This window comes from Falco cherrug, chromosome 3, assembly GCF_023634085.1.
Source record: "Falco cherrug isolate bFalChe1 chromosome 3, bFalChe1.pri, whole genome shotgun sequence".
Lineage (NCBI taxonomy): Eukaryota > Metazoa > Chordata > Aves > Falconiformes > Falconidae > Falco > Falco cherrug.
The window spans coordinates 121,483,577-121,507,524 of NC_073699.1; the positions used below are offsets into that span (position 1 = coordinate 121,483,577).

General features: G+C 48.2%; 1 protein-coding gene across 10 annotated transcripts in view; it reads right to left on the minus strand.

The window, feature by feature from the left end:
• Positions 1-6,365: 6,365 nt before the first annotated feature.
• The window catches only part of HIVEP3 (HIVEP zinc finger 3), a 114,148-nt gene continuing 96,565 nt past the window's right edge, over positions 6,366-23,948 (minus strand). For 7 of the 10 annotated variants that reach the window (XM_055704662.1, XM_055704659.1, XM_055704660.1 and 4 more), the window contains 3 exons: positions 21,399-21,497; positions 12,800-13,860; positions 6,366-9,928 (listed from right to left, as the gene is read on the minus strand). In XM_055704662.1, coding sequence (XP_055560637.1) covers positions 9,035-9,928; positions 12,800-13,860; positions 21,399-21,497 — 2,054 coding nt within the window. In that variant the 3' untranslated portion in view covers positions 6,366-9,034. Of the gene's footprint in view, positions 13,861-21,398; positions 21,498-23,948 lie in introns of all 10 variants that reach the window. The other 3 variants (XM_055704665.1, XM_055704664.1, XR_008731329.1) reach the window with 3 other exon arrangements.

Genomic DNA, 23,948 nt, shown 5'->3' on the forward strand with positions numbered 1-23,948 from the left:
ACCAGGGCAGATGAAATGGCCCCACGGGCTCCCTGTGGCTTAGGACATGCTTCTCCAAGGGGTGCTAGGAGCACAGGCACAGCCAGAGCTGCTCCTGAAGGCATCAGGGGCACTGGGCAATAGTCCTGTGCTCCAGAAAACCCATCAAATCCAAAGCCTCAAAGGCATTTCTCCTTCTGGAAGCCCATGGCCAGCGACAGATCAAAGCCACTCAATGGCAGATGTTTGGAGTGAGGGGCTGCTGCTACACCCAGATGTCTGTCAGAAACAGAGGTCCAGGACAAAGCAACGAAGACCCGAGGTTTACCTACTCCTTCACCATTCCTCACAAGCTTTGTGTGAGCTCCGTTCAACCCAGACCTTCTGTGCCAGGACCAAAGACCAACACCCTCCTCAGTGGTTCTCAGCTCTTTCCCAGCTCTTTTCCAGCAAGCTCTGCCAGCTCCACCCCTCAGGGCAGCACTAGCGGCCCTTTGCACTGATGCTGGTGTGGAAAAGCAAAACCAGTAAACAACCAGAAACTTGCTGGCAGGGCTGGATCTTGGTGTGGACAGTCGCCCCTGCCCACCTCCACCCTTGTCTGGGCTTCAGTCCTGCTGCATCCCCCTGGAGACATTACTTCATCCCTGTCCCCAGTCCTTTCCCCTCCGTTATTCCTCCCACGCCAGCAGCTCCCTTTGCCACAGCTTGGTGCAAGACTGCAGAGTGACTGAAAGCAGGTAAACTAATTTTATTTTGCTAAAGCCATCCAGCTCATTCTCCACACAAGATCATCAGCTCTTCCCAGTAGTGATACTGGGATACACCTTCCAGCACAGTGCAGCTGAACCCCACCCCTTGGCTTGGTAATCTGGCTCCTTCTTCAGGCAAGAGCCCTGTGAGAGGTCAAGGAGTACAGATTTCTGAAGGTGCTTTTATGCCTGCAATGCACATAAAGGCCTGGTTATAACAGGGATTAATCTTTGCAGGTTCTCAAATCAAGCTCCCGAGCTGCTGGGAGGCTGAGGCTGAACCTGGGGAGAAGGAAAGACCATTTCACCCTGGGACTCAGGTATTTCAGAAGAGCAGCAGAAATTTCAGCCTCCCAGAGAGACGCACTGGTTCAAACTTCCTACAGCATCATCACAACCTTCCCTGCTTCACACGGCTATCAGTAACGGCATTTCCCAGGGGTTAACCAGCCTGTAACATCAGCCAAAGGATTCTTAATATTTTGATACTATGTTTGGATTGACAGGGGAGGAAATGTCTGGTCTCTGTGTCTAGAAAACAAAGATTCTTTAGGGGGAAGGAATTTCTTGGGACACCTGATTAATTGGAGCCACTCTGGAGATTCATGTAAACCAAATTGGTTCCAGGTTTGGGAGATTAGCAGGGTTTAGCTGCAGCATTTTCCAGACAGCTCTGCCTGCCTTTAAAGCCTCTCTGTTTTTGAGAAACTATTTTTTTTAAAAGGAAAAATCATTCCTCCATTCAGTGGCTAAAGCACACACTGGAGGGGCTAGCAGTGTATCTGGAACAAATGTCACCATCCCACAGCCTCCAGCCAAGACTTGTTGCCTTCAACCACCATAAAGGAAAATACAAGGTGTTATTCAGGCAGTAAGGGACCCAGCCTTCCCCAAGCCCTGACTCCCACACATCTTCCCTAGTCCCACAGAGGCTTTTGGATGCACAGACCAAAATGCTAGATCCACTTCTGCTGCACCTAGCAGGCTCTCGGAACAGGGCTATGGCATCTACCACCCAAAGCTTTCTAAGCCTTTTCAACACAGGAGCCCCCCTGGGAAGATGTTACCCAGAGCTGTGCATCCTTATGCCTTGCTGTTGCATATGCTTTAACCACTGGAGTTTTCTCATAGCTGCATGAGGCAGCCATGATTGCTGTCTGTAGTTGGGGAAACTGAGGCACAGAGCAGGGACTTGCTGCCCCAGCTGAGTGCTGGGGACTGGTACACTACTTCCTCCTGAGTGAGCAATGAATAAATTAAAACCCAGTAATTGCTGCAAAGCCAGGCAGATCTAGGAGAGGAGGAAGGCAGAGGTTTGCACCCTGACACCAACACTGCTCCCTCCTCTTCATGCAGAAATGTGGCTTTTGTGAGACTAAATGGAGACCCCTTCCCTCACCTCTCCTACCCAGCACAGCCACTGTGTCAGAAAACACAGTGCCAGAGAAGCCAACTATTCATGCTACAGGCTCTGATACTTGGACAGGGAGCAGCTGGTTCTGGTGGCTAATGCAGCCCCAGCTGCTTGGTCACAGATAGAAATCAGATGGAGATTTCCTTCCTTGACCCATTTTACAAAGCCTCCCTCCACCAGCCCCCCTGCTTCGGTCTCTGAACTTGTCTGCAAACGTCCATCAAAGGCTGGTCAGACCGCTGGAGGCGATGGGGTGAGGATGAGCAGGTGGGAAGTTGCCCAGAAGGGTTTACTGACCCATAAAGAGAAGTGACGGGCTGAGGGCAGCCTGTTTCACTGGAAGGACAATTAGCAGGGGGAAATTACAGGCTTTTCTTTTTTTTTTTTTTTTTTCTTTTCTTTCCCCCGCCCCCTTCCCCCCCCCCCCCCCCCCCCCCCCCCATGTCATGCTCATTTCACCAGCAGCGCGGCAGTGGAAACTGCCTCAGGCAGGCCTGGCTCCCGAGAAGTGATGCATGCCTGCTGCACCGAGGCTTGCATTAGCTGGAAAGCATGGTTGGAAAGGTTGGGGTTCACAGGGGTGCTGGGGTGCAGGAAGCCCCCGAGCCGCTCCCCGCTGGCAGGGTGAGCAGGCAGAGCAGGACGAGGAGGGCAGCAGATTCCAAAATACCCTTTTTAGGGCTGCTTTACCCCTGCTGGCCCTGTGGCAGGGGTGCCCCAGGCAGAGGGGCAGGCAGCACTGCCGCACGATGGCAGGGCAGAGGAGGAGAGGAGGGATGCGGTGGGGAGGAGCGCCCAAGCCTGGCCAGAGGGGGAAGAACCATCTGGAGGGATGGGACAGGAGGGAGTGGGGAAAGCAGCCCTCTTGGCTTTCTGGCAGGGCATGCTGCTTCACCCGGCAGCGGAAAACCCAGCAAGCCCTCACAGCATTTGCAGCCACGGTGGGATGCTGGGCAGCATCCCAGGCTTTGGGGCATCCAGCAAGGAAAGACACCTCTTAAAAACTCAAACCCAGCGCTGCTTCCTGCAGATGGTCTCAGATCAGCGCACTGAATCCAGCCCAGCCTCTGCAGAGCCCCACCAGAGCAGCACAGTGTGCCTTTGCTTGGCTACCCCTGCACTGCAAGGAGGAAATACTGAAAAAAACCACATTTGTGGCATTTCTATTACAGCAGCACTTTACAGGCACCCGGGGTGCTGGAAGGGGTGACTGCAGCTTAACGCTGCTTTAGCTGAAGTTGCCTCCGTCATTTTACAACCCAGGTCCCTGACTGTGCTAAATAAAATGAAAATTAAAGACTGCCAGTCATGCAAGTAGTAATATGTTGGGACGTTAAAATTTATTCCAACACACTATTTTTTAAAAAATACGCTCAGACTGAGCAGACAATCTGAGCTGTAGTAAAGGCAATATTATGCTTGTAAAAACTTCTCATTCACAGTACAGATGTCATTTACAATAAGGGTCACAAACATCAAATACTGAGTATTTTTTCTTCTTTTTGTTTTTTGTTTTGTTTTGTTTTTTTGTGGTTTTTGTTTGGTTTTGTTTTTTTTTTTACATCAGTCTGTGCTTTTACCTGCATTTTTTTTTTTTTTTTTTTGCACTGATATAACCATACAGACATTGCAAGATGCAAGTGTAGAAACTGGAGTTAAAATAAAATTACAGGCAAAACTACCAAATTACATTGTATGCTGTACATATTTACAGTACCTTTTTTGGAATGTATTGCCATTTTAAGAACATATAGAAACTTTCTACAGACTATTCCACTTACAGAATACATACACCTTTTAGAAAAAAAGGCAAATATTTATCTTACATGAGACCATGTATATTAAATTTGCGTACACATTATTATTATTATTTTTTACATTACATTTACTAAAGTGATCGTAAGTGCCATCATATCTCAGTAATGAAAACAGATTGGTTTTATGCCATCAGGACTGATTTTTAATTTTTTTTTTTATTATTTTTTGTAAATAATTTACAATATGGTTTTATTTGTAAATACTGTGCAATAGATGGAAATACTTAAAAAAAAAAAAAGCACATGATGAAACCAAGTAAGCAAGTGAAAAGCTATTGCAAGAACAGCAGAAAAGGGCTAGATCAAATTGTCCAGGATTTTGCATGAAAACTGGAATAATTTTAATGACTTCTGTGTGACCAAGTATATTGCTTGTTCAGGTGCTGCTGTTTCTGTGGTTTTGAAACAAAAACCAGGTAAAAGTGAAAGCTGTCTTAAGGGAAAAACCGCCTCTTTTGCAGATTTTTTGGGGGAGGTGAACGAAAAGCGCAGGGGAGGTGGCCAGTGGCACCTGCCATGGCTCGGTGGAGCTGGTGGCCGAGGAGTGGCAGGTGCTTGGATGCCGACACCGGCTGAGGCAGCACCCCCGGCACTGCCAGCCAGCATCCTCTGCGCATCCAGCGCTGGGCTCGGCACGGGAGTGGGCAGCACTCGCAGCAAGCCCAGCAGCTTGGCACGGCTTGAGCCACAGCAGGGTTTGGGGCTGGCGGGTGGCTTTATCAGCGAGCCCGAGTGCTGGCCGAGGAGTGTAACTTTATAGACACCAGGGCTGAAAATGTCACCTTCTTGGAGCAGGTGATGATGAAATACATTTCCCAGTCAGAAGTCGTAAAGTCACAGCTACTTCATCATTACTTTTAAGAGTTTCCTGCTGCAGTTCCTGGGTATCCAGCCAACAACCTGTGAATAATTAGAGCTGACAGGGATCTGATTCAAGGCACAGGGTCGTTTTGGGGAGGTAACTGCTCCCCTCTCCTCCTCCCATGGTCTGCTCAGTCCTGCAAGACACTGAGTCCTGTAACCTTGATAAAAGAAGCTAAATTCATGTTTAAGCACAAAGAAGTTACTGAAACTCCAGAAATGCTTCAGCTTACACCAACATACAAGTGCTTTATTAGCTCTGGCTATAGTAAGGCTTGGTACTTGGCTGCTTCAAAGAGTTACTTAAGAGCACGGGCCAAGTCCTCTGTGCAGAATGATTTCTTGGATGCCACAGCATCCATTTGCTATTGAGTACCTGCATTCATGGGAGCTACATAAACAGCTTACCAGGGAAGGAAATCTCAGAGCAGGGGTCGGGCTGGTTAACCGGCTACATAACGAGGAGGAGCAGCCAGTCTCTGGGGGCCACATGCCTTCACAGACTATCAATTTAAGAACCTCTGCCATAAGAAAAGCAGGGGATTTTATTTCCACCTGCGGACGAAAAGGCTGGACTGGGCTCTGGTTTTTAATTTGCCTATTTGCATTATTAATATATTCCCTTTCAAGTAATACTGCTAACTGCTCTGCAAAGCGCCTGCACAAGATACAAATGTAGCCACCCCTGCAGCCCTTGTGGAAAGTAAGTGGGGATTTATTGTCCCTATTTTGCAGACAGAACAGACACCCAGAGTGATATTAAAATCTTTGATCTGCAAACAGCTTTCACCAAGTGTGACCCAGGGAAGCCAAGGGCTGCTCCAGCCAGGAAAGGCAGCCACCAGCCACGGCCCCTCTTTGACCCCGCTGTAAGCAATGCGTGGCTCTAGGACACTTGGTGGAGTGGCATCGCTGCATCCCTGGGCTGAGTGTGGGGGGGGAGCAGGGCACGAGTCACACAGGGTCACACTATAACTTCACAGCTGGGCTGGGGCTGCCCTTGGGGATGCCCACTCTGCCCGCAGACGGAGATGCTGGTGCTGGTGCGGAGGAGGACACCCTTCCCGCAGAGCTCTGAGCTGTCGGCGTGATAATTAGCCCTTAAATATCAATTATTTTTTTGTGATCCTTTTTGCCTGTCGAATAGGCCATATCGCACCCGGTAGGTATAGCATGAAGCACCATTTCACCCCAGCCAGAGCCTCCCCCGCGCTGCCCACAGCTGAGAAGTCAAACTGGGTCAAGACTCGGCACAGCCTTGGGTTTTTTTTTTTGTTTTTTTTTGCCCAGCTTCTGAGTTGTCACATGCCCTGGGGGGCACCTCAGTGTTGCACGGCCCCTTCCCAAGCTCCTCTCCCCACATTGGTTTTTGGCCGTGGGTGGGGGCATGGGGACAGTTGCACACACAGCTGCCAGCCTGGCCGCTCTGCAGCTGAGAGATGCAGAAAGCTTCAACTCATCTTGAGCTGCTGGAAACACTTTAAATAATAATAATAATAAAATAATAATAATAATAATTAAAAAAAATAAAACGCAACAACAAAAGAAAGAAACCAATGTAATGACTTTTGAGGTTTGGTGTTTTGGTGGGTTTTTTTTCCCTCTGTCCAGAAATGACAGAGAGAGAAAAAAGAAAAACAACCAAAAAAACCAAACCCCTTGCAAAGTATCAACAGGTCAAGGATTAAGATACAATTACAGAAAGAAGCCGAGCAAATTTGATCTAGCCCAAAGCTCATGTCAAATGCACCTAACAAAACCAGGACGCTGAGTGCACAACTGCTGCATTTTTTTTTTTTATGTACAATTTCAATATATATATATATTAAAAAAAATTAAATACAAAAAGCTACCTCGGAATAATGTTAAGAGTGTGACAAGGGCAAGGAGGGGGGAAATGTGGCAGAAGCCAGGAAAGCCCAAATGTCGCTGCATTTGGCAGATGGTTTCCAGGGGTGCTCACACAGACCCTGCCTGAGCAGCCCCTGCCAAGCCGCCTTGATATGAAGCACACACTTAAAGCACATGCTTGACATGAGCACACACTTAAAGCACATGCTTGACATGAAGCACATGCTTAAAGCCCATGCAGGATTTCAGCTGGTGCTTAAGAGTTTCACTGAAAGAAGCTGTGACGCCGAACGGAGCTCCCAGCCCCTGCTGCAGCTGTGGGATCTGGACAGGTCTGAAAGCAGGACCAGCTTCCAGGCTTGGGGACAAGAGGGGGAGATGGGAAAAAGGGAAACTTGATAAAAGTGCTAATTAAGGTATAAATGTGTTCTGGATGTTGTTTTGGTCAATGTCACAGGCTTAATGTTATTTCCATGATATCTTCTTTTGTACTTAATTCCCTTTACAAGTAAAGCAAAAAAAAAAAATATCACAGAAGATTATTAAAAAATTTATATTATTTGCCCATGAAATGGGAACAGTTCATAGCTCATCAAGTCTGGCAAGGAAATATGTTCTAATTCAGATTTTTATTTGATTTCTTTTGATTTTTTTTCTTTTTTATTTTTTTTAAAAAAGTGTGTTACGTACCCAGTAAACTGGAACAGCTCCAAAAGAAGAAAGAACTGGTCCACTTGTTAAATATTTATCTTTCTTTTTGTTGTTTTTTTTTTTTTTTGTTAAAATAAAAAAAAAAAAGAGGTTTGTACAGATTCCATAGACCAGAAAACCCTCTGAAGTAGTAAAGAGCCTGCTGTCTGATAGGGCAAATATATTTAACATCTGTATTTTAAAAAGTGTGTTAACATGACAGAGAGGAATGGCTCCATCGGGTCTCCCGGTATTTGGTATCGTATCTATTGGCAGTAGAGGCCATCACTCTGCTGTGAATGGTCATCATTAAAAATCTGCTCTGGAAAAAGTTACTGTGCATGCATAACAAGCTGATTGCAAACATGAACCACTCAGCATCATAACTTTTTTCTTCCAAAACACCAAAAAAGGGCCCATCTGCACAATAAGGACTACGTTTGCGATGTTCCACTTAAATAAATAAATAAAATTAAAATAAGACACAGAGTCACTCGTAAGCTACAGAACCGCAGGTGTGCAAACGAGCAGAGCACAAACGGCTCCTGCATCCCTAGAGCTCAACGAAGCCAAACCAGCCAGGACTGAGTGGGGGTGGGATGGAGGGAGCTTGTCAGCAACTAAAAAATTACAGAGGGAAAATGGTTGCAAGGCTGAGTTTACTTCCACTTTGAAACCAAGGGAGAGGGTTTACAGAGGGCTTCCAAACCCCAGAAAAGAGGGGCTCTCAGGCACAGGCATGACATTGCCGGGGCGATGTAGAGCATCGCGGAGCGGCCGTGCACGTGGGGAGCGGGCACAGGATGGAAGGATTAAAGCAAGCAGGAGGCCGGCTCGTCCAGCGAGAGACACCATTCCTGGCACTGGGTCTACATTCGATACATTCCTATGTTCTTGCAGTTAAATCTTTGAAGAGGAACCTTTTTTTGTCCCTTTTTAGAAAAGTGCTTTTTGATGGGTTCTGCAGGAGGGAGGGATGCTCAAGATTCATTTTCTCTTTTGCGTGACAATTTCTCTCGCTGCGAAGAACCTCCCCCTAGTCAGGGAAGTGCTAGTTTCATTTACAGGTTCAGGGTAAACAAGTTTTTCAAATGTAAAGCAGTCTCAACTGTTTAAAGCACAACCATAGGCAATCAGAGGGATGCAAGAAAAAAAAACCAAGCACTTTGCGAGAATTAAATAAAGCATGTAATAAATACGAATCATAAACTTCTGTACACAGGAGCAAGGGTTTGGTTTGTGGGGCTTTTTTAATCATTTAATCAATATAAAAAAAGTTTTTCTGGTTTGTTTTTGTTTTCAGTGCATCTTCTTCCTCTTAAAATGCTTAACCCTTTCCTTTCTGCATCTCTCAGGCCCATAATTATGCACACCTAAATGGCAAAAAAGACAAGGTCTAACAAACCCCTTTCCAAAAAACTCTAAAAAAATATTCACAGCCTCAAACAGTTTTGTACATTTCAAGCAACAAAAGGTATAGAAAAAGGCACAAGTAACTGCATACATGTGGAGATAATACCAGACTGGGACAAAGAAAACCAGGAATTTTCCATGGGTTTGGTCATTCACTAGAGTGCTTCTTATAGCAATGATTATACTAAAGGAAATAGTGTTGAAAATGTCTGTTGATTTTACATAGGAAGCCTAAAGGTGGAACAGATGGTGGAGGCTTAAGTACTTCCCGTGTTTTCATCCACCTTTTTTTGAGTTTGACCTAAATCTGCGTGCTCTAGGTGTGGACTGCTCTTCCTGGAGGTTCCTCCTTGGCGACTGGGCTCTCCAGAGAGGTTTCTCCTCCGGCCAGAGAATGGCTCGGAGTGCGAATGGCTCGGTGAGGGCTCTGAGAGGCTGCCAGTGCTGCTGCTTCGGTCCAATGGCTGGGAGGGGAGATCTGAGATGAAAGTGCAGGATGATTCAAAAGAAGTGCTCGAGCTGCCAGATTGCTTCTTGCCCGTTTTTTTCAAGGGTTCTTCCCCACTTGTCAAAGGCTTTGGAGAGTGCTCGTCAGATGTGCTGGGGCTGGCTGGGGATGCCGAGCAGCCTGCCTGCTCCGCGTGGCTAGACTCAGCGAACTTTTTTACCCTGTATTCCTCCTGGTCTGTCTTTTGCTGAAGCTCACTAGTCCTTGTTTTCTCTTCCAAGTAACCACCACTCGTAAGCTCTGGGGACAGTGTGTATTTAGAAACTTTTGCAACCGGGGAGACGGATGCTGACGATAGCTCCTGCGGGACCTGCGATCCCTTGTCCCTCCTGGGACCCCAGCTGAACTCCGCGAAGCTGCTGCCACCAGAGGCAAAGTACCCCGCTTGCAGGGACACAACTGAGCTGGGCACCAAGCTGGGATGGCTGCTTGGTCTTGCCTGGACCATCTGGATGCCCCCAATGGGAATCATAGGATATGGGGTCCTTGTGAGCTGCTGCGAATGCAACGGGAGATGGCTGAAGACATTCTCCTCCCCTCGGTTGGGAGCGTGGACATGTATCTCATGAGGTGCCTGCAAGGGTCTGGAGCAGACAGGCTGCATGACGCCAGGTGAGCCTGTTGGGCTTTGTGGTTCTATATTCTGCACCGGAGAGGGAAAAGAAACAGCCAAATCAGTGCAACATGCAAGTAACAGCATTAGCATCATTAATGTTCCCTACAAGGATTGGGTTTGTTAACATTTTATGCTAATTTGAGGAAGATCAATCAACAGAGGAAGATTTGGACCCCCAAACCTTTAAGGAAAGGAGCAACACAACCCACAGCATTTTCCCTCTTAAATGTGCCCATGGTCTGTTGGGGCACAGATCCAGGGCTTTGGTTCAGGCTTGGATAATTACAAAATCATAGCATGGTTCAGCTTGAAAGGGACCTTTAAAGGTCACCTAGTCCAGCCCCCCTGCAGTGAGCAGGGACATCTTCAACTAGATCACATTGCTCAGAGCCCCATCCAACCTGACTCTGAATGCTTCCATGGATGGGGCGTCCACAGCCAGTCTGGGTAACCTGTGCCAGTGTTTCACCACCCTCATTGTAAAAAAAAAATCTTCCTTGTATCTCGTCTAAATGTACCCTCTTTAAGCTCAAAACCATTACCCCTTGCCCTGCTATCAGAGTTGCCTCTGACACCCTGGCAGAGGATGCCGGTGTTCCTTCCATCCAAGCTGCTTTGGATCCCTTTCAGTACATGGGGTTTCTGAGAGCCCAGAACAACGCTATTTATTTTTACTGTTCTTTCTGAAAGCAGGATTACAACCTTACAGCTACTAATTGCAAGGATGTTTTGGACCAAGTAAGATATAGCATTAACTCTCATTTGACAAAAAGCACACCCAGCAGTGTGGTCCCCACCACCACCCTCATGGTGTGGTCTGTAGAATTCAAGGGTTAAGACCCCACCATTTTACCTTTTCCTCTTTCTCTCTCGGTGCTTCACATAGTTTCCTAATGTACATCATGGAGACATATGTGGCTAAACAGAAATGGATTAATTAGTGATGAGGTTATAACTAAACCCCTAAACAGGACTCCCAAGAACAGGAAGCAACAGAAACTGAAATCAACTTTCCATTAAGATGGAGTTAGCTATAAAACCTGAGGATTCACTGGAGGGCATATTTCTCTGTAGGATTAGGGAGAACTGCCTGACCCTGTGAGCTGGATCTCTGTGAAGAGGCAACAGAGGAATGCAGCAGAAGAGAACAGCAGAGAGAGAAAGCAAGAGCTGCTGGAAACAGTGTAGAGTTGGCCAGCAGTTACAAGCCCAAACACTTGCTAAAACTCACTTATCCACATGAAGTCTTGACAGAATCACTATAGGGATGCTGGGAATCCCCCAAACAAATCATCTCACTGGTGTAACAGCTACCAGAAGGAATGACTACCTACTGCAAGAGCCAGTGGGAAGAGAGATGGTCATGGTGAGGCCTGATGTGCAGGCTTGGCAGAAAGCCTTACAGTGAAGCCAAGTTAAGATTGTCTCCAAGTGTCTAAGCACCACACAGGGCATCAGTTTTGAGCACAGAGCTCCTTTTGGGATCCCATAAATCCACCTCTGATCTTTCTGTCTCTTGTAGCCTTACCAGGAACATGATTTAGCAACAAAAGCACAGGTGTCCACCTTGCTGATAAATGGCAAGTTTCCCATTCAGATCTTTACTGTCACTTTGGAGGCACATTAGAAAAGCACCAGTGGTGACTTTGGGTGCATGAAAGGAGCAGGAAAATGAAAGAAAAAGGCATGCGTGCGAGAGCATAAGTTAAAAGGTGTGAATGGGCAGATAAGCAGGGGTATGCAGTAGTGTCTTCTATGTGGACTAGGGAGCTTAGGGGATTAGCTGCAAGTAGGGGCAATGAGCAGTTTTCCTGACAGAGCTGCTTTAAAGTTGAAGGACTCGGCTTTCCACAGCCTGGGATTCACCACAAGAAGTTAAATGACAGGAAAGGGAAATAGCATTAAAGTGAGCAAAAGTCTGGACCTCAAAGGACAGTCTCTGAGAAGGTAAGACAGACACTCATATGGGAATCAGTAGGAAGGCAGCACCAAAAGACGGTAGTGAAAGAAATGCAGACTGGGCAGTGTGGCTTTTCTGGAGAAGACATGGGTCAACACCTGCTGTGACAGGTTCTCCAGGGCCTGTATAAAGGCCTCTCTTTCCAGTGCAGTCCCTAAGGGCTCAAGCCTCTCCTCACACCTGTTTCGCAGCAGAGCAACTCCAGCCACTGAATCTCGTGTTCATCAGCATGAATTACAGGAGAGCTAGGCACCTCAGTAGAAATGGGAAGCGTCCCACCAAACCCAATACCTAATTTGCCTGTAGCAGTGGGAGGAACATGGAATTTTCCTTTACCCATAGTATTTGATAGGTCCAGCAGAGAGATTAAATAATTTTCTGGACCCAGCGGGAAACACCTCTCTGTGCTGAAGAGAGAAGCAAGATGAAATTAGAGATGTTCAAACAAACATTTCCCAGCAGTTAATCTAACAGAGCTGGCTGCATATGTATGTAGCTCAGAAGTCAGCAACAGAGTGCAATGGCCAGTTCAGATCTGGTTCAGGTCACTGACCAGTGAAAAATGGTCACAGCATCACCCCAGCTGGTGAAGTCTCAGAAACAGGTATCCTTGGGATATCCCAGGGAAAAAATGCTACTTAGTGACAACTAGTCATTACTAAACAATTGTCCTTACTGCTTGTCTCAGCAAGAGCCTGGTTGGGTCATGAGTGTAAATAATCCTGCTGACAAGGGACAACTTTATTTCTCCTGAACTGAGATGGGCAGGACCAAAATGGTTGCAACCCCCCTTGCTGTCCGCTGTCACTTTTCACTGGGTTACCCATGACATTGGTCACAGTCAGAGTCACTGTGCACTTCTGCATTGCAACCTTCATTTAAAAACGTATCAGAGGACATACTGCAGGGACTGGAAGGGAAGAGGGGCTTGAACTTACCAGCTTGGACTCATAGAGCTCTATGTTTTTGCCAAAGAACCTGTGAGGTAGAGGCATCAAAGATAATATCCCATGCTGGGCTTGATATGAGCTTTGAACTTTGTCATCTGCTGCCAATTTGCTAGTACCAGGCAAGTCCTCTTTCCTGGGGGATGGATATCTAGATGACTCCGAACAGCCTGGTGACAAGGCTTGCTTCAACGATAAATATCTGACTGATGACATCTCTCTGCTCGGCGAGGAGTGCCTCGCAGGGGAGACTTCTCCTTCTGGTGGAAGGTATGTTCTTGGGGACAGCTCTCTTCTGGGGGAAAGATGCCTGCTGGGTGACAGCTCAAGTCTGGGTGACACACATCTCAGTGGAGATGCCTCCCTCCTGGGAGAGACGCGCTGGCAAGGAGACAACCCTCTCCCTGGAGACAGGCACCTTAGAGAAGACAGTTCTCCAGTTGGTGAAAACCGTTTTGGTGAAGTTTCATTTTTGGTTAATAGGTGTTTTCTCACTAGCATTGGTCTGCTGCTGCCACCACCTCTGCCAGAGTCCTGGCTTGGAGACCACCTTTTTCTTGGGGAGGTGTCTTTTGAGGTTGACAGGTCCATAACTAAGGTCATCTGTGGCCTTGTGACAGACTCTCTTTCAGCAGAAACTAATTGTTCAGTGGAGGTCAAAGCTGGTCTGTGGAGACTCAAGAAGCTGTGGCACACAGCAATGTCACTGCTGTCTGCTGACCACTTTGTTTCCAGCCCGGAGGAGGAGGCCTGCTGGCCGTCACCTACTGTTTGGCTGCTGGAAACAGTTTCTTGGGCTAAGGACAATGCTCTTTCAGTGCCTTCCTCTTGAGAAGGTGGAGAGCCACCTGAAGAGTGCATTGGGAGGGTGGTATGCTTGCCTTCCAGCAACTTTAAAGGTGGCTCATCTTGGCTCTCCTCTTCTTCCTCATCTTCCTCATCTTCATTGTCATCATCATCATCAGATTCCTCTAGGTCTGAAAACTGGTGTTCCTCAATTGGCTCAGATCCCTCCCGCCCCTCAGAGTCCTGGAATAGGTCTTCACTGGTTCCTGAAGGGGTGGGCAAACACAAAACAGAAAGTGTAAAACACACGTACAGGGACAATTTGGGTGCTAAATCTGCTCAAAAGTTATAAGGGGACAAGAGGAGAGACAGCCCGGCTCTTTCCTAGATCTGATCATCTTGTGCAGTTGTGCCCTCTGTGCCAACTTCACTCCTGATGATCCCAGTAGATCCAGATGAACCCCACCATCCAGACCTCCTGCTCTAGCCTAATTTTGGTTCTAGCCATTGCTCCATCAACACACACAGCCATCGGTCCCTGCTTCTTCTGTCCACACCCACACACCCTCCTGCCTTTCGCTAGAAATGAAAAAAAGTGTCTCGATGGAGAAGAGCATCACCCAGCTTCGCTGGGCTTTTTGTGAACATTTGGTGCAATGTTACAATGTTACAGTGTTGCAGGAGTACAAGGTTACAATGTCAGCGGTTGTGCTGTTACAATGTTGCAATGTTGCAGTGTTACAATGTTGCAATGTTACATGTTACCATGTTACAATGCTACAATGTTACAAAACTACAACCTGACAAATGTGACAAATGTGACAAATGTGACAAATGTTACAAGTGATACAAAATATCAACAGCTGCCCAAGCAGGGGGAAGTTGCTGTGATGACTGCTCCCATCTTCCACATGCCAGCCCTTCTCCTGCCTGGATTGCTGTCAAACATCAGTAAGACAGGACTTTTTTGAAAAAGTGAACAATAGGGTTGGAAAACCTCTGGATTTTTCCTTATTTTGATAAATTCTAGCTATGAAGCAGATGCTTCTTTGTGGCAGAGGTTTTTGCTGTCTGTCTGTGGAAGGTCTTGCACCGGGATGCTTTGTTAACTCTTGGAAACAGAGAGGAGTATACCAAAAGCAAATTCCCAAGGACTTGAAATGCATCTGCAGGTAAAACCAAAGCATCTCTCTTCTACTTTAAGGGCCAGCAGCAGCTTTCTGAGATGGGTACCAAGCTCCCGAGCTGATCGCTGCTGCCTCACCCCCTGCTCTGCTCTGCACTGGGGAAAATCTGCCATTCCCCATGCCAGATGCGCAGGGATCCTGGCAGGGATCCTGGCAGGAATGCAGGCTCAGCCCGGAGCGGTCCACCGGGAAGAGCCACTGGATGTCACTGTAGCTCAGCAAAACCGCACTGGCAGGCGGCTTTTCCTGCCAGCCCCTGCTGCTCTGCGCGGTGTGTGTGTGTGTAATAAAATACTAGTTTCTCGAACTCCGTTTGTGCCAGCGCCAAGACGATGGGTGCAGAGCTGCCGGGACACGCTGGGTCCGTGGATTTGGAAGGAGAGCACCTGGATGCTGCTCCGACACCTGCGTGAAGCCGGGTAACTAATTACAGCACCGCTGGCCTCTTTCCCCCGTCAGTTCAGCCTAGGACACTGTTTCTTCTCTGATGAACACCGAAACAGTTTTCCATTTAGAGCTGCCATCTGTCAGCAAGACGAGCCGGAGGGGAAATTAGAGGGAGCTAGTGCTGAGGCTGGCCCACACCTGCCAGCTGCAGGCAGGGTGGTTTTCAGGAGGGGATGTGGCCACACAGTGAGAAGTCTAATTTTGTTTACTTTGAATAACAGGGCCTTACTAGTTAAATGCTCACGATGTATTTGGCATTACCAGTGACACAGGACATGCATTTTACCATAGCTGATCATCCATCCAAGAGGGAGCCTGAAATGCATCTCATTTGCTCCCCACCCGGTTTAAAAAGTATCTGTTAATTATCCATAAAGTGAAACCTACTGCAGCATTCATACGGCATAGAGTCAAAGGCAGCAGCTCCCCACCAAGAGGCTGACTTCCATGGTGAAACACTTGTGTAATGATGGTATTTGCTGGACACAGGATCCAGTGGCAGATTGTTTGCGACCTCCCAAAGGAACGGAGTTCAGAACAAATATTATTCCACACGACCAGTTCTCCCAGCTGTAGGGTGAACTGTGCATGCTTCTTGCTTGGAAAAGGAATGTGTTTCACTCCCAGAGCCATGAGCTAGTCCCTGTCTCTGGTTTTGGGGCTTGACGTCTATGGGCTTCGGAATGGACAGGCAGCTGTGGCCTCCACCCCACGGTGCGGGTCCGAGAGCCCTGTCCTGTGTGGTCTCCTTTTTTGGCTCTAGTCACACATCGGACAGGCCCTGGCCAGGACAGAGAGCAAGGCTGGAAGTATGGAGCGAGGGAAGCTGAAGCCAGCTCCGCACTGGGGAGTTGTTTGCATTTGGCACCAAAGGAAACATTTCAGTGAGTCCTGGGACAGCCCAAAGGGAATTTGCTTTGGCCTCCTAACCCCCTTCTTGCAGGCAGAAAGAGAGCACAGACCTGAGCCCTGGGTTCTTGCAACTGATTTGCATTTTGCTGAGCAAATGGGCAGCGAAAGGGCAAGTTAGGGGAAGACAGAGTGGGGGGGAGAGATGAAGGAGAGAGGAGCTACTGAAAACGTGCCCTGTCGACGGCTTTGTCTGAGGGCTGCATCTCATTACACATCTGTTATTTTAAGGTTATTCTACCAAACTGGCGCAATCACACCAAGCAAAGCCAGTGCAGGAGTAAAGAATTATACTCCAGTCTCCTTTTATAGTAACATCCCTTACTTTCTCCTGCCCCTTAAATAGAAATAAAAACAATGAAGTGAAATATAATGCTAGTTTAAAATAATCCAGGGAGTTTTACAAACTGCTGCTCCTTTCCCGCCTGTCCCAAAGGAAAGCACAGCAATCTTCTTGCGCTGGTTTCTGTCACATGGAAATAGTATTTTTTATTATTATTATTATTTTTAAATTTAATTAAAATAGCCTTTGCTAGGCTCTGTTCTGAGCCTGTTCACACACAGAGAAGACACTCTGTGGTTACACAGGGGAAGGCTCTTTGTAATCCACTGCTCTGAGAACAGGGGATGCATGATACAGCTGTGATCTCTGATTTCTCATGCACCTTTCTGCCATTTCTATGTTATTTTCTCACCCATCCAAACAGCCCCAACCATTACAGCACAAAATACTATTTTCTGACCATCTTCTTGGCTGCTTTATTTAGTATTTACTTGGCATTTCTGAGCAGTGGGCCTCCTTACTCATAAGGCAGAATGTTTGAAATTTCAGAAGTACAATAACCAGGTGAAAAAGCTTTAACCAGGTGAAAAAGAAGCTGGAAGAAAAGAAAGGAAACGTCCTCTGATACTGCGCCTTCCCGCTTTCACCTTTCTGCATTCCTTCCTGGCAGACCGTCCCCTTTACACAAACACAAATGGTCTTCATCAATGGGAGGAAATGGGGTCTGTATATTTTTTGTAATTCTAAAATTACACAGATTGCTTGCATAACACAATGAAGTCCAGACATTGCAACACATTCCAGTGAGCAGCCACACAGCCAACAGCAACAAAGAGAGAGGAGTCCCTTCCCAAAGCTAATGGGCTCCTGTCCTCTGCAGTCCAGGCAGGGCCCTTCCTCGCATGGCTTAGCAGGTGTCCTGCACCGGGTGCTCAGCCACCAGCAATCAGGGACCAATGCTACAATGATGGCCAAAATTAAGTCCCCCAGCTGATGGTCCCATCCTTTCTGCTGAGTGCTCTCCCAGATGAGGTGGGGATGCAAGGCAGACCTTCCTGGGGCTTTTGGTCAGACCGACTCTTTCCATGAGGCCAAAGGCTGAGACCAGCTCAGCCTCATCACCTACCAGAGGCAGGTTTTCACAAGCAGAGTGCTCCATCAGCTTACACGGCTGGCACACCGTGCTGCAGAGTGCACTGCTATTAACCCTGTATGAGCCTGGGGATGAATGACTGAAGTAAAACATGAGAGAAAGCACCCCCCTGGCCTGGTGCAGCGAGCCCTGGCAGTTCTCTCTTCAGAAGCCTGCAATTACATGTAACATAAATAGGACTTCTGATTTGCAGGTTTTCAAAAATGACACTCAATTAATATGATTCATTAGTTCTAATTGACTATAATGGAAAAGTTTAGAATAACAATTGTTCTTTTCAGAGTCATGCAACCAACATTTCAGGAGCCACTTTCCTCTTTCCCTTATCTAGCTCTGATCTGCAGAAGCATCACCCACAGGTGGTGCAACAGCAGGGAGCTATTTCTGGAGACCATGAGCCAATCAATCATTTTAAGCGAGTTCCTGGGCTGAAGGTGTTTTCCGGCAACCTCACACGGGAGCAGCCTCCCTTGCAGCACCTGCTTGGGCACTTTTCCCTTGGGGCGGCTACTGCAAAATCCCTGACTAGGTTTTCTTTCGGCCATGTCCTTCGGAAAGGCCATGGCCAAGTACAGCATGTCTCTGCCTGATCAAAAGGCTGTTCTGAAGAGCTGGAGAAAAGCCAAGAGTTCAAGCAGATATAAAAGGAAGAAAGCCATCCCCTGCAGCAGAGCAGCACACTGTCAGCTAGCCCAGATAGCCTTAGCCTTTGTTTGATGTTTATTCTGCATGGCCTGGGATAGCCCTTTGCCCAACCCTGAACACATCAGGAGAGGCACTGTGAAAGGGTGCACAGGTGTCTGGTAATGCCTCAGGGCTCTTCCCTTCTCCCCTGTCCTGGTCCCCTGAGCGCAGTGCTACTGCACTGGGGATCATGGGGGCTTGGGACTGCTCAGCCAGGGGGACTCCTCAGGTGTCCCCTACAGGTTCTCTGCCGGCAAGTTGAGCCATGGTCTGTTCAGGTCAAGGACAGCTGCATCAGCCCGCCAAGCTACATCTGTCCTGGGACAGAGACACAAGTCTTGCAGCCCCATCAGATTGCTCTGCATCTGCACCTCTGTGCCTGCAAAACAGGGTGGCTGCATCCATCCTCCTCTGCAGGAACACCAATTCCCAAACTATGCTCAGCATTTTTTTGGAAGTGTGGTAGATGGCCTGAACCACAGATGTCTTGCTGATTGCTCCTGCAGTTTAAGTGGAGACGATGGCATCCCAGTGCCTGCATATGTCCCCAGCAGTTTAATTAACCAGCACGAAGATACCCAAGTATAAAGCACGCTGTGGGGGACAGCATTTCTAACCTTCAGTACCCAAAACCTGAGACTTAAAGCACTTTAGAGGGTCCCAGTGGCCAGGGCTACTTGGTGGGCACAGCCTCCCCAGCCCCCGGAGCCACCTGCACCACGAGCTGACCCTGCGGCATGAAGGGCTGCAGCCTGCGGTGGAGCAAACCCTGTTCCTACCCTGGGCTATGCAGGGGAACACACTTAGTCATTTTCAATTACCTATGAAGCAGGAAGCATGTGACACTGCCCATGCCCCAGGAACCAGCCCCTTTCCCAATAAAGCCTCTGATGGACTTGACCTCAGCGGGGAACTGGGGTGATAAGCGCTGTTTGTTGTTCCTGCCGAGTTAACATTCCCTGGCTCACAGCACCGTCTCCAGAACTTGCTCAGCTGATGTTCACTTTATAAAAATAACTGTGGCGCCATGTGTTTTATGAAGTTCATTTTAACCCATTGTCAACAAACCCTTGTGGGCTGTGGTACAATGAATCCCAGGGATGGGTGAATCAAAATTGTTTGGGGTGAGACAGGAGGGTGAAACAGGGGGAAAAAATGCTAAAGGCAGCCACAAGAGCTGCCTTCATACTGGGATTTCTGGGGTGGCAGCCAGGAAGGGTCAATGGTGTCATGACCAGCCTGCAATGCAGTGCAAATGGAAACCACCACCCTGACTGTGGCACTGAGTGTTTTATCCAGGAATAAACACACTGTGAGAGAGACAGACCTGTGCCCCCAGAGCCCCTCCTTCCTCTACAGCTGGTATGTGCATCCTATAAATGCAAACGACCCACTGAACACAAATGCACATCACCCAAAATTTCATGAGGACTTGAGATCTGCTACCCCTAAGGCTTCTTCCCCATCATTCCTGTGCTGTGGCTCCAGCCCCGAATAGTCAGGGTCTTGCTAAAGGAAACAGAATAACAATTGTAAAAACATCTAAGTGTTCCCTGGAGACACATAACCTAACCCTTAACAGCTGTCGGAGCGCAGCCTCCAATAATTTGGGTAAAATATCTTTTTCCAGCTCAAACAGCTAAGTATACACGAGACTTCTCCATCTTCCTTCATCTCCCAGCTTGGAGACCTTCCTCACTTTTCCCTCAACATTTCTGATGGAGACAGGAGTGCTTATGGTCACCACACTCCTGCCTGATGCTGCCCAGCCTCCCAGGAGGAGATCTGCTTCTTGGGATGACTTTAGGGAAATTCAGCTGCAGATACTATAAACCAGGGCGGAAATTACTCCATAAGAGAGTCATGCATCCTTCTAAAAGAACAGACAGACTCCTGAATTTACAGAGCCTTTGGACAGGCTCTGTGTGTGTGTGTTTGTGCATAAGTAGATGAAAAACAAGCAGGTGAGTCAGGGTAAATGTATCTTCTTGTAAAGCACTCAGAATAATGCCAATAAATGTCAAAGCACATTATTTTCATTTTGCTGGCTCTTTCCCTACTGAGAAAATTTCCAGATAATTTCTGTCCCAGGTGATTCACCTTCCCTTCCACACATGAAAAAGACCCATGAGAGTGAGGGATGAGGGAAGCAGCTGCCCCCATGCTGCTCATGCCCCATCCTGGTATGCTGAGGCCCGCAGCAGCCGTCCAGGGTCCAGGCTGGGTCTGCCTGCAGAGGTGGGAGCAGCTCATGCACGCCCCAGTCCCTCTGGCCACAGACCAGGTTTGCACAGGTAGTTTGGAGTCTCCTGGGATCAGCCAAATACAGTAAGATGGGCAGGTCCCCAGAAGGTGATGCTTATGGAAAAGTCCTCCTCCATAGGCCCTTTCAGGAGGAAGACATCCCCTGAAACATTAGGACTCCTCTACTGATGGAGTGCATCCCCTCTGCAAGAACATCACAGCCTGCATGGGCAACGCACCAAGGGTCACCCCATGCTCATGCTCAGCATTTCATCTCCAGTAAATGATGTTGTCAGATCCTAACCAGGGGTGCCAGGACTGATTTTTCTCCTGCACCCACCAAACTGTGCTTGCAGCAGCAAAACGGAGGCTCACAGCCTCATGCAATTCATCCTTGGGGTTAGGTCTCATTTTGCTGCTTCAGCGGCTCCCGCTATGGCCAGGAGAGACCCAGGCTCTTCCAGAGCACTGCAGTCCACCTCCTGAACCCACTGCTAGAGACACCCCGCAAGACCAAGAAGCACCTTCTCATGCCGGGGACCCACTATTTATTGCTACACGCACAGCCCACATGCAGGGCACTGGCCACAGGCAGCATGGCCCCCACCCATCTGATGACTCTTGCCCCCCACTGCAGCCAGCCAAAACACTGGAGCCAAACAGCCACAACCCCCAGCTGGGAGAGGGGGGCTCACAGACCCTCCTAGGGATGCAGCCCCCCAGGACAGCCCCACAACCCACCCCAGGCAGGCAGAACCCCCCTTGGCTGCTGGAAGGGACCTGGGGTGAACAAAGCTGCTCCAGGTCTTGGGGAGGGTGGCACGGGGAGCACCCATCTTGCCTGGGGGGGCTGCCTGCTCAGCAGCAATGGCAGCTTTATAACAGGAAAGAACTTACCTTCTTCGGCTTCCAGATCCACCAGTGAAGATACTAACACACCCATCTCCTGACATTTTTTGCTGTGGGCCTTTGACTTCATATGTTTAGTCAGATTCCCTGAAAAGAAGCAGAAAACATATTTTGGTCAATACGGTTCTTTTTTTTTTTTTTTTTTGTCATTTTGCAAGTTCAGCAGTTACAAGTTAAGAATTTGGCTCTGAACGGGCCAGGGGAGGCCCCTGACTCTCCCCAGACCACTCTCCATTGCAAACAGCCCGTGGCATGAGGCTAAATCCTCCCCTTCGTTCCTTTGCTGCTGTGCTGGGGTGGAAGAGGAGGTGCTGGTGGGGCTGTGAGACCTTTCAGGTGTTGTGCAACCTGAAAAAACAGTTGGGGTACACGTCTGGGGGGAAAGGAGAGTCCTGGATTGCTTTCAGCTGTGATGGTGCAGCAAAGAAAAATGGTAGGCAAGTAAGGAAGAGAAACACATGTCAATCTAGCATCACGTCCCACCTCATCCCAGCACACAGGGTCACCTGCTTGGAGGTGAGGAGCTCCTTGGCACACAGGGCAGACTGGCACTGCTGAAATGAGTGCTCAAGATTCCAGCAACGGGGAAAACCCCTACAGTCACCCTCTCCCCTGCAGCAGGATGGCTCAGATGCTCTGGCATGCACGGAAGGCAAAAGTTCTCAGCTCTCTGGAGCAGGAGGAGGCACAGACGCCCTGTGAAGCCCTGTGGACTCGGGCTGGCAGCACGGGGAAACCTGCTGAGCACTGACAAGGGTTCTTCGGGCCTGGGATGGGAAGAGCAGCCCCTGCGAGGGGTTGTCCAGGATGAGGGCATTGCTTAATGCTCTGAGACACTGAGGGGGTAACTCATGGGCATGCTGGCCTCACAGGGCACCTCTCTAATTCTAACTCCTAACTTACAGGCACTTTAATTAGACAGTTATTAACCCTGTATCCATCCAAGGGAAACACTGAACAAAGGGGAACCTTTGTTGAGGGAGAAAAGGTAGGTAGGTGGAACAGAGAGAAAAATAAAGGGTAGGGGAAATAAAGAAAAAAATTTTGGTTTTTCCTTTTCCTCCCACAGCTCTTTACGGGCTAAGCTGATGATGAGAAGAAACTTGGGCCCTTGCTAAAGCTCCACCAAGGGCTGTTTAATTTCCCAGCACAGCCTGGGCACTGGCTACGCACTCCAAACTCCCTGCAGCAATACGATGTGGCATCGGGGTTCCCGTTAGCCAGCACTTGAGAGTAGCGCTGAACATGAGGCTTCTTTTTCTCGCACCAAAAAAAAAAAAAAATTAAAGAAAAAATGAATTCTCACACATTATTATAACCTTCAGCTGAGGGCTGAGTTCCCTCAGCCAGTATCCTGCAATGCACAGAGTCCCCCGGTCCCTGGGCTGGGTGGGAGTACAGAGAGCCTCTATCAACCTCGCCTCCCACTGCTCTGGATAGTATAAATAAATAAGCAACTATTCATTGGAGCAGAGAATTACCCGTGACGCCCTCACATCTCAGAAGACTGCCATAACCATCTAGCTACCAAGTTAAGTTTCTCTTTAGCCCATGAATTATTTATTTAGCCTGTTTTATATAAAATGGAATAGCTCCAACAGGAAAGACCAAGAGAGACAAAGGCTGACTATATATCCTTGTGTATCTGGCTCCCATCTAGGATGTGGATTCAAAGGATATTTAATAATTTAAATGCAGCAAAACAGCTCCAATAAGAGAGATTTATTATTTTTTTATGCCTACATACCCTTAGCCTCTCAGTTAGGACACTCAGGTACGAGGATGAAGCCAGCTTGGCTCGGGTCCTTGCTCCAAATCAGACCTCTCTTTCTCCACTCTGGACCAGGAGTTGTGTTGTGGAATCCAAAGACACCCAGTTAAACGAGAGCATGCTCTCACGGACACTTCTGCTTCCAGTGAATCACCATTGTTTTAAAGTGAAAAATGGTTTCACTGAGAAGTATCCAGTGAATCCAAATTGTGGCCTCATGGAATTGGAATTTAACTTTGGGCCTAACTAGCAAAAAGGCAAACTGACTCAATCTGCTGAAATCAAACCCTGCTGCTGCTGCCTGTCCATCACTGCACATCACACCCTGACTGGCAAAAATGACCCATCTTTGCTCAGCTACCACAGCAAAATCCCTACCTGGCTTCCCTCCAGTGACAATAAACACAGAAAATAAGCTCAAGTAAATGCCTGGTGTGAGCAGGGGGCTGTTGGTTATTGGTGTCTGTGGCCTCTCAGGAATTTGGTTGTGATCCCCATGGTGGGAAGAGTGGGGAGGGGAGGTTCACCAGGCATTCTGGTGCCACCACATCCCCAAAACAAGCTCAGTAGTTCACCGTGCTGTGTGTATCTGGCTTTGGCTAAACCGGGAGGGCATAACATTGATCACTCAGGGGGACTGTGCAGTGCCATGGTTTGGGCAAGACTGCAGGCACCCCTGTACTCAAGGAAAGGACTCTGGTCCTCGGGGGCATACAGTGGCCACCTTGGCCACTTCAGATGTCTAAAGGCTGGTTACACACCCCGGT